This window comes from Artemia sp. Qi Xiang Cuo, chromosome 20 (assembly GCF_049724085.1).
Source record: "Artemia sp. Qi Xiang Cuo chromosome 20, ASM4972408v1, whole genome shotgun sequence".
In the NCBI taxonomy this organism is placed as follows: Eukaryota; Metazoa; Arthropoda; class Branchiopoda; order Anostraca; family Artemiidae; genus Artemia; species Artemia sp. Qi Xiang Cuo.
In genome coordinates this window covers 10,629,901-10,645,526 of record NC_142813.1, presented here as the reverse complement: position 1 = coordinate 10,645,526, position 15,626 = coordinate 10,629,901, and the positions used below count along the sequence as shown (strand labels likewise).

The 15,626-nt window shown below is 32.9% G+C and overlaps 1 protein-coding gene across 1 annotated transcript in view; it reads left to right on the top strand.

Moving 5' to 3' along the window:
- LOC148939856 (nuclear factor NF-kappa-B p105 subunit-like) overlaps positions 1-15,626 on the top strand; it is a 176,674-nt gene that overhangs the window by 49,602 nt on the left and 111,446 nt on the right. The window contains exons 4-5 of the mRNA XM_089105862.1: positions 3,187-3,328; positions 10,455-10,599. Coding sequence (XP_088961988.1) covers positions 3,187-3,328; positions 10,455-10,599 — 287 coding nt within the window. The remainder of the gene's footprint in view (positions 1-3,186; positions 3,329-10,454; positions 10,600-15,626) is intronic.

Below are 15,626 nucleotides of genomic sequence, written 5' to 3'. Positions count from 1 at the left end.
TTTGGAAATTGCGGGTGATGGAATTTATAGGAAGAAACTAAATATGAGCAATGTTTTTTATATGAGCCATCAAAAATCTACCTACGATGTTTAGCGCCACCACTTGAAAACGGCACAAAAAGTGCCATTTTAGTGCCATATGGTACTTGAAAATGGCGGAATTTATAAAAAGCACGTAGATATAAGAAATTGCTTTTGAATGAGCTATTAAGCATCTCTCTACGATGTTCGGGTAACCCGCTAGGCCTAAAAAAAAAAAAAAAAAAAAAAAAAAAAAAAAAAAAAAAAGGGAGACATATAATTGCTACCCATGAAAAAAATTGATTTTCCTTGTTGTTCAAGGAGAGGGACTGAAATTTTCCTGCACAAGGTTTTCGACAATGCTGATTCCAATGGTACATTTTTCATTTTGGTCTAACACCATTTTCGAGGGATTTCAGGTTTTTTTCGAAATCACCACAAACTTCTTTTCGCAATAAACTTTTACTTTTAAGACGAACCGGAATAATAGTTACCATTCCTGAATCAATGTTAAATGGCAATCTTTTTTCACAAGACAGTTTTTTTCAAAACGTGTTTCTTAACTTTTAGTTACTATGGGCTGTGGTTCGCTCTTTACTAGGTTGCAGTTAGGTTACCGCTGCAACCATGATGACAAATAACAAGAGAGAAGAAGAGTTATAAAAATGTCTTACAGATGATGATTGAGTAATTTATGATTTTATTCGAAGGCCCTCATTAAGTGAACAATAAAGATTGACCTTTCACTAAGGGCCCTAATTAAAAATTAAAAATAAAATCTGAATCTAAGCAAAAAACAAATTTCCGAATGTTTTTTATATAGTTTTTTTTTATTTATATACAACTTTTTTTATAGTTGTCTTGAAAACAAAGATGACGTGAATAAAATTTTTTTGTATTTTTTTGAGTTTATATTTTTGGCCGCTTTTATCCCGAGAAGTATTTAAACATTCCTTTTGTCAATGTATTGTCACAGCCGTCAAATAGACTACAGATTAAATCCTAAATTAGTTTCTCAATGGTCCAAGTAGCGCTATATTGTCTTCGAATGGTCACTATCTGCAAATTGCTGGGTGTCAAAACATTAAAGAGTTCATCCTCCGTTCAAAATAAAATCATTTTAAAATATTTTTTAAATTTTAAACAATTTAAGTTGTGCCAATTAAATTTTGCCTCCACTAACAACGATTAAAAGAAAAGTTAATTTTGAATTTGACCAATCGAAACTAACGTCTTTTCCGGGACGCCTAAAGATAACACAATGTTTTTCCAAGAATATATGTAGGATAACGCATTTTTTTTAAAAGACATAGAAAATAAAAAAGAACAGCAGACATAGAAAAGACAGGAGAAAATAGAAGACTAATTTCGTAAGGTCTCAGCAGTCTATCATCGGCCATGAAATCAGTAAATTTTAGTATATAATGTAATTCTCTCAAAACATTAAGTAAGAGCAGGTTTGCAGTAAAGCGCTAGTTTTACTGAAACTATGATTCTGGAATTCTAGAATCCTAGGATTCTATGGAATTTTTGACAAAATTCTATATTTTCCAGGGAAAGCTTAAGAGGAATGTGAAGCAAAACATATATATGAACATATATATGAAAGCAAAACATATATATGTATTATACCGTATTTTAGCAAAAACTAGTGATGCTTCTATAATTTTATTGCCTTGAAACTTCAAAAAAATTCAAAAAGCAATAACGACACAGAAAGACAAAAAAATTATTTTGTAGCGACAAAGATTGTGGCAAAAATTTCAATTTTTGCCATCCCCCACTCTGATAAAAATCCATATGTAAGTTCCTGGAGGGTGTAAATAGACTGGGCTTTCTAGATTCTGTAACTTACAAAAACGAATGTTAGCGTCCTATCTCACTCACCTTTTTGTATATCTTATTTTCATTGCAGAATATATCTATTATTTTGGTGGATTGATAAAAATTAGGCTATATATTGACGTTTGATATGTAGTCTTATACAACGTATTTAATGTATATAATGTTTCGCTTGTGTCTTTATGGCCTATTTTTTTTTTTTAATAATGGAATCATTTTTCATTCTTAGAAATTTGTTTGTGTTTTTGTACATGTCATCCAACAAGCAATAAAATAAAGGAAATAGCCTGCTTTAAAAAACTTTCTATTACACAGAGGAAGAATATATTTTAAAGCTCTTATTTTCATTTTATTTTCCCCCAATAATTCCATATTAACGCTTGTTTTTTACAGTCAATGTTTTTTTTGTGATAAAATTCCACAATTTGCATTTTTATTATTAACTAAAAAAAGTAGTATAAGGCAAGGCTTTAGATTTTTGATTCGGTAAGTGAAAAACAGTTAAGTCTTTTTCATTGGCAGTAGCACCACTTCTTATGATGGCATAATAAAGAAATTCAAAAAGCAACTATGACAACAAAAGACAAAAGAATGAATTTTTTAATGCCTTCTCTGAAACAAGCCTAATAAGTGCTTGCAGGATATATTGGTTTGATAGAGATCATCGCTTATACTAGAGAAGGACTTCTCAGGGTTGCCAACTGGTCAAATTTTATTTCAAAATGATATGTTACCATGTGCCGGGCCACAATGACATAATAGGGCAAAAAGTGACATTTTAGAAAATTGGGACATAAAAGGGCAAAAAAGGGACATATTTTGTAGATATATGAGATAGAACGAAACATTTCCCAACTGGATATATATTTTTGGTAAAAAATCTCACTTTTCACCAAAGTAGTACTTTTTCTCGGTAATTTTTTTTTGAGCATCCAGGTTTTGCCAGAGATGTCGTAAGTAAAGGAATTTCTCCAAAGTAAAGGATTTATGTGTTTATATGATTTTTGGGCGCTCACAGTAACTCATTTAGTTTGATTGTTTCCCATTTTGTTTTTCTTTTTCATTTTAATGATGTTATTTGGCCGCTTTGAAAGAAGTTTACAACGCGTCTTTTGGTCATTAATACAACTTGTAAAAAGATAACGTCTAGTTTTTGAGATTTCAAGATGGACACATTTTAGTTAAAAATTACACACTTTTGGATGCTCAGAGGACACACTCATGGACTAAAGAGTTGGCAACCATGGGGCAGCTACCCATCTCACACACCTTTGTGTTTCTCTTATTTCATCCAAGAATATATTTTGAATGCTTGTTTTTTAGTTTTCAGGGTATAACAATAATTCATACTGGAAAGAAACATGTAAAGGAAGTATTAGAAAGGCGATTAAAATCCCTGTTCATGCAAGAAGCTTTGGTAACAGACAGAAATAGTCAGTCACTGTCTAGTCAAGTTCTGCAACATGTAAGTACATCCTGAAATTTATTGATTTGGTTGCAATATAAATGCAGCCTTTCCAGAATAGGCACCTTTAAAAAAAGCTTCAATTAAAAATTTTTTTTTACTATTTATATAAAAATATATTACTATTTAGAGAAAATAAATTTATTTTCACCAAGACCCGCGGTTGACACAGAACGACATCGTCTCGTGCAGAAAGCATACATATTTTTGTAGGTGAACTTTGTTTTGGCATCATGGAGCTCTGTTATGAGGCCCCTCCCCTTCTGAATTCCTTAAATTAAGAATTTTTTTGGATGCATTTTGTAAGATTGTCAGGAAAAAACTCTAATCCTCCCCCCCCAAAAAAAAGATGGCGCACGCACCTGGCTCTCATGATAAAGCACACTAACCGTAGCATGCTGCGAAAATTTTTCCCCGTATTTTCTGATTAACCTCTAATTGAAATAAAGGTAAAACTCCAGCCCCAATGGCCTTGTGGGGTAGCTTAGCTCATAAAATTTGTGTATTGATTTTTGTATTGATTTTATTACTTCTAAGTATCCGAATGTTGGAGTTTGCGTTAATGGTCATAAGAACGATCTAAGAATTGAAAGTTTCCTCAGAAGTCAAGGACTCAAGCAAATAGTAAAGTTTCCGACTACTAAAGGTAATACTAAACTCGACGTAATTTGCACAAATTTGTCAGAATATTATAATGAACCTCAAGACCTACCACTACTTGGTAAAGTGCGCTCTGCTGCATTCGTGTAAAGTAAAATATGTCATTGAGAAAGTTTCCTACCGCACCTTTTCGGACAGGGGTCTACTAGAATTTGGAAATTGGATTACATCCGAGTCCTGGGATGAGGTAGCAAATTTAGAGTCCTCTGATGAAAAAGCTAAATTTTTGCAAGGTAAATTAAGAAATAAATATATAGAATGCTTTCCTGAGAAAACGTTCAAGTGGTGCAACACAGATCGTCCATACTTAACCAAAGAAATTAAAGATTTGATTGAGTATAAAATTTAACTAAGAAAAGAAGGGAAAATAGGAAGTGCTAACATGCTCCGCAACAAAGTATGTAAAATGCCAAGAAAAGCTGTGGCTGAGTATTACCACAAAAAAATTGACAATCTTTTTGAATCAAAGCCTAGCATGTGGTGTAAGGAAATAAAATAAATTGGTGGAGAATCCCCTAGTGGTGTTGATTTTTGCTCAGATTCTAACGATTAAACAGTTGCTAATAAGTTAAATGGTCATTTGGTCAGAATAATCCAGTCTTTGCCGCGTCTTGATGTAAATTGAACGAACCAAGAGTATCAGAAAATTCCACATAGTGGCGTACCTTTACCTACTATTTCTGAGGATCAAGTTTTTAGTCAAATAAATAACCTTAAACGAATTAGTGTAACTCCCATAGATATTCCGATTGAACTTATAAAAGCATTTCCCGACAAATTGACTAAGCCACTAACACACATTTTTAATTGCATTTCAACTTATTCAGTTTACCCACAAATATGGAAAACGGGGTTTGTTACTCCAATCTCTAAAAAAGATACTGAACTTCTATGGTGTGAGGCCAATCACTTTGACCCCCTTTTTCAGCAAAATATATGAAAGTATTGTAGCAAATTGGCTAAAAACTGAAGTTGAACCCCTCCTTGATCCTCATCAGTACGGTAACAGAAAGAATACATCAACATCCCATTATCTAGTCAGTCTTTTACATTTTATTCTTAAGCATGTTGATGAACCTGGTAAATGGCTAAAGTTGATAACAATTAATTTTAAAAATGTTTTCAATTTAATTGATCATAAAATTTTAATTTTTAATCTTCTAATTGATTTGGAGTGAATGTTGCTGTTGTGAAAATGATTCAGAGTTTTTTAATAAATAGTTACCAAATTTTAAAATATAAGAAGTCTTTCTTTGAACCCGAGCCAGTTTTTTGTGGAGTACCTCAAGGTACCATTCTGGGTCCTATTCTTTTCCTAGTTATGATCAATGATATCGCTAATGATTGTGAAGACCGCTGGAAATATGTTGACGACCTTACCCTTAGAGAAATTTGTGAATCAAATAAATGCAGCAAAGCTCAAATTTTAATTGATAACGTGAAGACTAAAGCGTCCAGTTCAAATATGAAAGTAAATGACAGTAAATCTTCTATTTTGACTATTTCATTTTTAAATTCTTCTGAACAAAATTTTCTACCAACTATCTCTGACTCTCTTAAAGTAAGGGAAATTAAACCCTTGGGAGTTATTATTACCAGTGATTTAAAATGGGGAGCAAACACATCTAGTCTAGTAAAAAGGGGTATGCTGGGCTGCAGATGCTCAAGCTTATGTCGAAACATGGCGCCCCTCCAGATCACCTCCTCCAAAAACTTACATCTTTTATTCGCCCAATTCTGGAATATGCATCTCCTGTTTGACATTTTGGACCGACGACTGAGGAAAGCGCCAGGATCGAAAGAGCTCTAATGATAGTATGAAAGCAGGCAGAAATGTCTTATGAAGAGCTGCTGACAAAGTTTAAAATACAAACTTTAAAAAAAGAAGAGATAAACTCTGCATGGATTTCGAAAGAAAATCTCAGTCACCCAAGTCACAAAACCCTTTTCCCCCCTTTCAATCCACAACAAAACGACTCCCGCGCAGGGTTGCAGTGCCTGTTGAGAAACTTCAGCCGGTACGCTGTGCCCATCAGCGGTTAGCGCAAAAGTTTTATACCTAGTTTCGTAAATATGTACAACAAAAATTTCTAAGTTTTGACCCTTCATATTTTTTATGTATTTTCATTAATTTTATTGTTCTCTATTTATTTTTAATTTTGACTTTTTAACTAAGTGTAAATTTTTTTTAAATATATTTTTTACAATGAATTATGTTTGATGTGAACGTTACGTTCTGAAGATGATATATATATATATATATATATATATATATATATATATATATATATATATATATATATATATATATATATATATATATATATATATATATATATATATATATATATATATATATATGTATATATATATATATATATATATATATATATATATATATATATATATATATATATATATATATATATATATATATATATATATATATATATATATATATATATATATATATATGTATATATTGATAGTGCTTTTGAGATATATATATAGTGCTTTTTTTGGACGTAAAATTCAAATTCGGCGATCATGCTGTGATAGTAATTTTTAAAATAAAATTATATTCTATTCTAAAATGGGCTAGCTGGCCATTTATGGCTAGCTCATGGAAAGAGGTGGCTAAAAACATTTCCATAATAAAATTGTCCATATTTCTGGAAAACTTAGCGCCAGTTGCGGTTTTAGACCTTAATATCTGGGGGGGGGGAGAGGTACCTTAATAGGAGTGTAAAAATATAAATACAAGGAACTTAATGTCGGTTGTCCGAAAAACTGGGGAGGGTAAGCCCCCCCCCCTGCCCAGGCCTAGAGCCGCCACTGCTTATTTATTAAGCCATTCAGTGGCACTAGTCATCCCTTTTCAGCTTTTTAACATTAATTTAATAATTTATTTGATTATTTGTTTAATTAATTTATTTTATTTGTTTTAAAATATTTTATATTGTAAATAATAATTTATTTTCTTGTCCACTTTGTTAAATAAACAAGCAGAGCATAAAAAGAAAATAAGGACAGCATAACTACTGAGCAAAACACCTAAGCGCTAAGTAGACAGGTCAGTGGAGAAAAGGGGCCAAGGTTAAAACATCTTGAACAAGCTTTTAAAATAGTGCACTTTGTAAAGGTTTCTTATTTTTTTTTTTTTTTTTTTTTTTTAGTAAAAAGACCGGGCCGAACTAGCCCGTACTGTTGTACTACCTTCCGCCAGAATGTAAAATTTATTTCAAAGAAACGTAAAGTTTTCAGAAATTTTTTTGCGGAGACGCTAGCAAGTGATTCAATGATGACGTCTACTTTGGGTAAATTGGAATGGTAATATTGTCTGTATGGGAAACGTAAATATTTAGAATTTTTGGTAAGGTGAGGAGTTACTTAGATTTTCCGTATTTACTGGAATTTGTGCAATATAATATTGACAAAAATGTAAATCGGTCGTGTGGAGAAAGCTGGGTGTTGACTGTTTGGCAATGGCGTATTTTCGTCAAAATCCTGGGAGAGGGCGAAGTTGGAGCCAATTGTCCCAAATCAATCGAAAATGGCAGTGAAAACTAAAAAAAAGCCATATAGTACCATAATGGTAAAGATATCCTAAAGATAATTAACTCGTTTCTGTGGATGTTTGAATTATGCAGGCTTATCTTAGTTTTGACAAGATTTTTGAAGAAATTAAATTTTAACTGGGGGAAAGCTGGGGTCTTCGGAGGGGCAAATCGAGGTCTGGGAAGGGCATTTACACCCCCTCCCTCTGCCCCATAACAAATTACGCTCATACTGTTTGGAATTAAAACGGATTTTTTTTTTCTATTTGTCCAATCGCTTACTATAGTGAAATGCTGGTACATATATATTATTCGACATGTCTTCTAGCTTCCATTTTTCTATTGTTTCTTGGCATTGGCACCCACAAGATCTATCCGGGGGGGGGGGGGAAGACGGATAATCACTGCTTCCCTTGAATTCCAAAGCTTGCATAAAAGTAGAAGGTTTCGTAACATCAGTTAAAACAAATGCGACACTGTTTTAGCTGCAATTGTTTTTTAGATCTTAGTGCTCCCGAGATAAAACTTATTAAGTGTAGTGCCCTCTCCACACAAAATTAAATGTCTGCAAGCAACCATTTTCCCTGGTCGATTAGAATTAATAAGCTCACTTCCAATTTTATTGGAAGACAGTGAAGACACAAAACAAAGATATTTTCTGAAATTAAAGGGGAGGGGATGTAATTCCCCCCCCTCCTCTGCAATCGGGCTCACTGTCACTTAGTTGGGTCATAGACCTTTAATTTTTTTTTGCTGAAAAGCACATAATATGTTCAGTAACTGGAATTTTTTTATTGGCCATTATCTGCTTCATTTACAGTCACCATCATTAGCCTACACTAGACCGACGATAAAATTATGAACATTAAATAATCTTAATTGAATTAAGTAATTTAATATTTAATTGAATTAATTAGCTATTTAACTTAAAAAGCTTTTCACGACAAAAAGTTTTTCAAAGGAATGCCAACAGCCTGAACCTCCCTGCGGTTAATGAATTTGAAGAGGTTGCATAATCTTAATTAGTTAAATAATGGTATAGTATATATAATAATATAGTAAGTAGTAGTATAGTATAATAGCATAAACATAGTAATAGTGCAGTAAAATATAGTATAGTAATAGTATAAATAATAATATAGTAAGTAGTAGCATAGTATAATAGTATAATAGTATAAGCATAGTAATAGTACAATAAAATATAGTATAGTAATTGTATAAATAATAGGTCAATAGTATATATATTTGTATTCCCTTGTAAACGAATAATGTTAATGTTAAACTTCTGGTGATCTTAAGGCAGTGCGCGAGCTAGCAGCGAAACATGGTTTCATGGCAGTGGCTTATTTAGGATTTCCGCTCGAAGGGGGGAGGGGCACCATCTAAAAGCTACCGGAAGTCCATAAACTTACCAGCCAATAAGTATATTACTGTCATAGTTCCTTGTTTAGCTCATTTATTACTGTGCTGCTAAAAAAAAAGATAAAATAATTAGTCAATTTACCAAACTGAAGTGCTTTAATGTTGCTAGTTCCTTGAATTAGCAATTCAAGTAATTAGCAAGGAATTAGCTAATTGAATTGAATTAGTTTGAATGACAATTCCTTGAATTGAATACAAAACAAAATAAGCACTGTAAATACTTGTTATATTTTAATCCGTCTTGATTTCCTCCTAAAGTGGCTTAAAACATTGTCAGTATCCACCTTGACATTGCAATTGATAGAAATGTGGGCATGACCATTAAATCTGCCCTATCCTGTCTGACTTCGGATGTATGTTTTCAGCTGCTTTGGCATGCTAAATGAACGCTCTGCAGATATCGTGGTAACAGGGAGAATAAAATCAAGAGTGCACAGTTGGAAAACAGCGGTCGTCGAACGCACGAAGAGATGCAGAAATTTTGTCGGGATGACAAGACTTGCCTATAAACCTCTATTTAGCTTGCCAGGCAGTTAGCTCAGCAAGGAGGCAAGTCTCAGAGAAAAAGAACTGCTTGTATTTTTGCGGCTTCGTCAAAACCTCGGCTAGTTCAGCTTCAACAAATAAAACGAGGGAACAGAAGTTGGATTTGAAATGCTCAAAGTCGGTGGTTAAGAAATCTTATATCGAATCCCTCACATAGCTGCTCGAGGCATGGGGAAAAGGAAAAGTTTGTATAACAGAGTAGTGTCTGAAGAGGGGAATCATCGACGCTGGCGTCTCGGTATTGAGGTGGGTGTCGTAACACTTTCAGCTGTCTGGACTGCTTTTTCATTAATAGAAGGAAAATCCACTTCCACTAGCTCTTTTAATACAGACTTGCATAGATCGATATATTCGCAGTAGGTATGTAGATCTGGATTTTTCTTCTGCAGAGAAACGGAAGTTGAAAGCAGAATCAAAATCCCCTTTCCACAAGAATCAGAGTGAAAAAGAAGTTGAACTAGGTAATGGCTGCTACTAAGGAGTTGGCTTTCGCCATTAAACCTGAATCTTAGTGGTTGTCCGCAAAGCCCCCCAGAACTCCAACAACAGCAGGGAAAAGCTCCAGAAAGGTGATAATACTATCATGCCATTCAACCCACCATGTGTCAGCTTTTACTCCTTCAGCAAGATTTTGAAAACTTGTTTTTTTCTTTCTTCTTTTCTTTTCTTTTCTTTTATTTTTTCTTTCTCTTCTTTCCTCTTCATTCCTTTCCTTCTCTGAATGTTTTCGGATTATCGTTGGAGCTTTTGCCTAAATTTGATTAAGAATTTAGTTTATCATCTTTTTTTTTACAGAATTTTTCATTTCTCCTTTTATTCTCTCCTGTTTGAATGTCTCACGAAGTTTGCCGTAACTGTTGCTAAATTTGACTAAGAATGTAATATTTTCCTTCTTTGCCTTCTTCGTGTTTTTGGCTTCTTCTCAGTTTTGTTCTTTTTAGGCAAAAGAATTATCCGAAAGTAAAGCACATTCAATGGACTTGCACGCTGTGAAGCTGAAATTCGAGGCCTTAATTCCGAGTGAAACTCCTGGCTCTTTTCAATCGATATGTCGCCCTGTATATTCACATCCGGTGTGTAATTTAAGTAAGTTGATTTGTTGCTTTGTTTTTTTTTATTATTCTTTTTTCTTTACACATTTGTTTTCCTTTTCTTTGATTCTTTTTCTTTGATTATCGGTATCTCGCCCTGTATATTTCCACCCGGTGTGTAATTTAAGGAAGTTGATGTGCTGCTTTGTTTTCCTTGAACTAATTTTTTTTCTTTACACATTTGTTTTCCTTTTCTTTGATTCTTTTTTTGATTATCTTTGCTTTGATTATCGATATGTCGCCCTGTATATTCCCACCCGGTGTGTAATTTCAGTAAGTTGATTTGCTGCTTTGTTTTCTTTGAATTATTCTTTTTTCTTTACACGTTTATTTTCCTTTTCTTTGATTCTTTTTCTTTGATTATCTTTTCTTTGATTATCGATATGTCGCCCTGTGTATTCCCACCCGGTGTGTAATTTAAGTAAGTTGATTTGCCGCTTTGGTTTCTTGGAATTATTCTTTTTTTACACATTTGTTGTCTTTTTCTTTGATTATCTTTTAGTCCTGTGTATTCCCGCCCGATGTGTAATTTAAATAAGTTGAATTACTGTTTTGTTATTTGTATTCTTGTTTGAATTATTTTTTTTTTACATGTAGTTTATCTTTTCTTTGATTTTTTTTTTTTTAATATTTTTTATGTAGCTATCGATATGTTGCCGTGTATATTCCCACCCGGTGTGTAATTTAAGTAAGTTGATAATTGCTGCTTCGGTTTCTTTGAATTATTCTTTTTTATTTACACATCTGTTATCTTTTTCTTTAACTATTTTTTCTTTGATTATTTTTTCTTTATCTTTTCTTGGAAAAAGGCAAATTCGTTTTTTTTAGAACAAAAAGCCAGTATGAATAAAAATTCAAGAGCAGAATAAATACCATAGAGTAAGGTGTATGCTCCCTGTGTAAGTTTTAATGTATGTTTTGGTATGTGCAAATTTTGGTATGTTGGTTGTGCAAGTTTTGGTATGTTTATCCTATGATTAAGGTATGTCTATCCTTTCCTATGATTTTAAATACCGTATCAACGCAAATCGGATTTTTTTCTATTATTTCAAAGCAGACATTCACTTTTGTCTACCGAATTTGATTTTTGAAATTTGATGTTCAATTTTTTTAGATTTAGAATACGATGAAAATTGGATGAAAATCGTTGAAAAAAATTTGATTCTTTTTTTTTTTTTTTTTATAGCAAATTTAGCCACTTCTGTAAAAAAAATAACAACTTATGTTTGATATCATAATTATGACATGGCAAAAGGATATACCTGAGACCAATGAGCTCAATGATATGAGGTGCAAGTCATAGCCGGAGAACAAAGCTTCTCACGCCTAAGTGCTGACAAGAGGCGCAAAAAATTGTGTTGCTTTTTGCTTACCCTTGGATACTCCTTTTGACAGCGTAGGGAAAAATTAATTAGTGGTACAGTTTTAAACACTTTTCATACGAGTGCTGCACGAAATTTTTATTAAATTATTAACGTCTTGTTCATTAAGATTAAAGAATTCTTTCTTTCTAATTTCGAGAGAAGACGGATCTTTAATCCACATATTATCGGAAGGAATATCAAGAAAGTAATCTTCACAACTGTTTAAAATGAATGTACACAGTATTACACTATTTATAATATAAAAATACTTATATTATGTAAGTATTAATATAATAAATATTAATATAAACATAATATTAATTATAATTAATATAATATAAATATTAATATAAACTTATATTAATATAATAAATATCTGTTTAGATATTTATCTTCTCGGAAAGATATTCTTGAACTGAAACCGAAAGTATTTCTAAATTTAATCGTAGTTCGTAAGTTCTCCCGGAAGATCAAAAGCTAAACGCAAGGAGTAAAGTTTCAACATTTAATGACAATAACAGAGAAATGTCTGATAAGTTTTCCTCGACAAGATTATTATTACCCAAAAAAAGAATAAAAATAAATAAATAAACGCCCTTAAAGCCCTTCAAAACTAAAAGAAATTTCGTTTTCTAGCCAAGGAAAACAAAAATCAGACCTTCTGAATTGCCACAGTTTAAGTACTATTCAGACTCCATTTGATGGATGGGATAAACAAATATTGCTAACCATGGGAAGTATTATATACCCTAACACATGGAAAATAATTTAATAGACCTTTGAATAGAAGTATAATCGACCCTTGCATAGGTTGTATTCTACTTTCTGTGATTATTCTATCCTCTTCCTTCCCAATTTTGAGCTACCAAGGGCATCCAAATGAAAACATTTTTGGCCCCTTGGCTCTATCTTGTGTGTTTTATATATACTTTATTCGGTTTATTATCAATAAACGCAATGAATAAGAATAGTCCAATGTCGAAATAATAGCCTTAACGAAATTTCTTACGCAACAATCTTGAGTACGGATAATTTAATCTTGGTTGATGGCAAAATTCCATATGGAGTTTTCAAGGCCGTATCCAGGGGGGGGGTTACAAGGATTGAACACCCCCCCCCCCCCGTGAAATTTTTGACCGAGTCGAAAATTAGTAAAACCTTAGTAAAAATTAGTAAAATTATTCGAAAATTAGTAACCCCCCCCCCCCCGAACTAAAGTCCTAGATCCACTCTTGAGAGTTTTGTATTGTGAGACTATTGGCAATGGGCCTTTGCGGCCTGAGCCTCGGTTCATGTTGGCGCTTCCGCCCACAACAATAATAAACGACAAATATGACTTCTTCTCCTTATTGTTTGGATTACTATGAATACGCTTTCGCACAATGTCGTCACCAGATCCAGATTCTGGGCCATGTAGCGGATTGCTGTTGCTGAGGTCGAACTCTAAGAAACAGTATCTTGATAACATTATATACATCAAAACAGTCGAATTTTTATGCTTATTTAAAATATGTAAAACTCCCTAAGTTTGATGATACTCATCAAAGGTTATAAGCCTGAGGAAATTTGTCTAATTTTTGAAAATGGAAGAAAAACATCAAGTGATCTTAATGAAAATCTTACCATCAGATTCAGCATACTATAAAACCCTACTGTAGAGGTTTCAAGTTCCTATTGACAAAAATGTGGAAAATCGCTTGTCGATTTTGTCGCAAAATCGCTTGTTTCAGAATGAACATATACCGTAAGAATGAATTTTAAATGCTGTAAGATGATGACGAGATACCGAAAATAATAAAAACTTACATACAACAAAATTTTTAGACATTAGGCTTTGTTGCTATTTACAAATCATCTTTGTTTTGTAAATAGCAACAAAACAAAGAAGGTTTGGGTACAAATTTGAAAAATGAGTAGGAATAGATGAATTATCTTGAAACGTTTGAAATTATAGGAAACATGGCAAAAATTTCAAGACTTCTGGGGGGGGGGGGAATGAAGCAGGCAAGCAATTATCACCACAGGCCTCTTCGCAAATATTCCTCTCTGTTAGATCCAGGGGTGATAATTCATGAAAACGATGGGAAGGGGGGACAAGTTTTTTTTTCTATTTTTCTTAAAATAGAGATTAAAATTCATATCTTTCAATGTCTAGGGGGGCGGCGGTAATTTTTTTGTTTGTTTTTTTCGATTTTTTAATGAAAATACACCCCCTTCTCCCCAAGTATTTTTTTCAATGTATCTGGGGGGAGGGAACATAAGGGAAAATTACCAAGGGGCAATAGTTCATGAAAATGTTGGAGGAGGATAAGAATTTTTTTCATTTTTCTTAAAATGAAGATGTAAAAAAAATATATCTTTCAAAGTCTAGGGTTAATTTTGTAGTTTTTTTTAAAATTCTTTTTCAATGAAAATACCCAAAAATGTAGTTTTCGATATATATGGGGGAGGGTGAATCTAGGGGGGTTCCCCAATTGGTGCCCATGGTTTAATTGAGCTCACTGACCTTAGCTGGCACTCTGCTCCAAGTCCTGAAAATCTGGTCAGAATTCTGAAGCAAGTTCATTTCGAACCAAAAATCCCATTAATGGATTTTCAGTGTGCTGATTACGAATCTGAGACCGAGAGCATTACCATGGTTATGCAATTGCTATCGTAGCAGCCACTATCTTCGAAAACAATGTTCGATGGGGAATCAATTGGTACTGTTCTTTTGTTGTTGTAGTATTTAGTTTAGAAGACGCCATGTCGAAGACTGTTACCTATTTTCTTTTTGTTCTTATCTCTATTTAACCGCACAAATTTTCCAACCAGCCACAAGGGGGGCCTCTCAACATTATCGCTAAAAATGAAAAGGTATATGGGTTTATTTATCTCTTTAATATTTCACCTACCATGTATATTTCTCAGCCTTACTCTATTGGTCGAACCCGTCTTAAGTACTTCTTGAAGTATACTTTCTATTTGTGAACTTGAAAATAAATCGTCAAAAGCCGCTGAATTAGACGGAAACTGTGATAAAAGTTTAAATTTTGACTCTTTGGGGTTGAGCACGGGCCTAAGCCCCCTGGTAAATACCATATAAAAAGCCAAGATATGGTCATAGGGAGAGAAAAAATGTAAAAACGTATTAAAGAAAAAAAAATTATTACAATATTTATGAAAAAAAAGGAATTTCTTCTTATCTTAGTTATTCTGACATTATCCTGATAACAGTAATAGTTATTTTTACCCATTATCTGATATTGTAAAAAGCAGTGAAGCAGCAAAACAAAAAGAAAAGAAACAAACAACAAAAAGGCAAACGAAATAACAAAAAATGACAAGCAAGCAATATTCCGAGAGTGGTGCTGACATCTTTATCTGTATTAGCCTGTTCCTATCTTGTCTCCTTTTCGCTGCTTCAGCTCCAGATATGGACAAATCTTTGTTCCCTACATTGCAGAAAAAAATAATCAAAACATACCAATAGTTTATTTTTTATAGTTAATGGGTACAGGGTACATGTTTTGTATTTGTTCATTTTTTTCCCTTCCTTTTTAAATAGCCTTTTAATTTTTTTTATATTTGTATTTATTTTTTTGTTTGTTATTGTTGAGTTTTGCTTGTTTTTATCTTTTTGACTCATTATGGCCAATCTCAGTTTAAATAATGACTA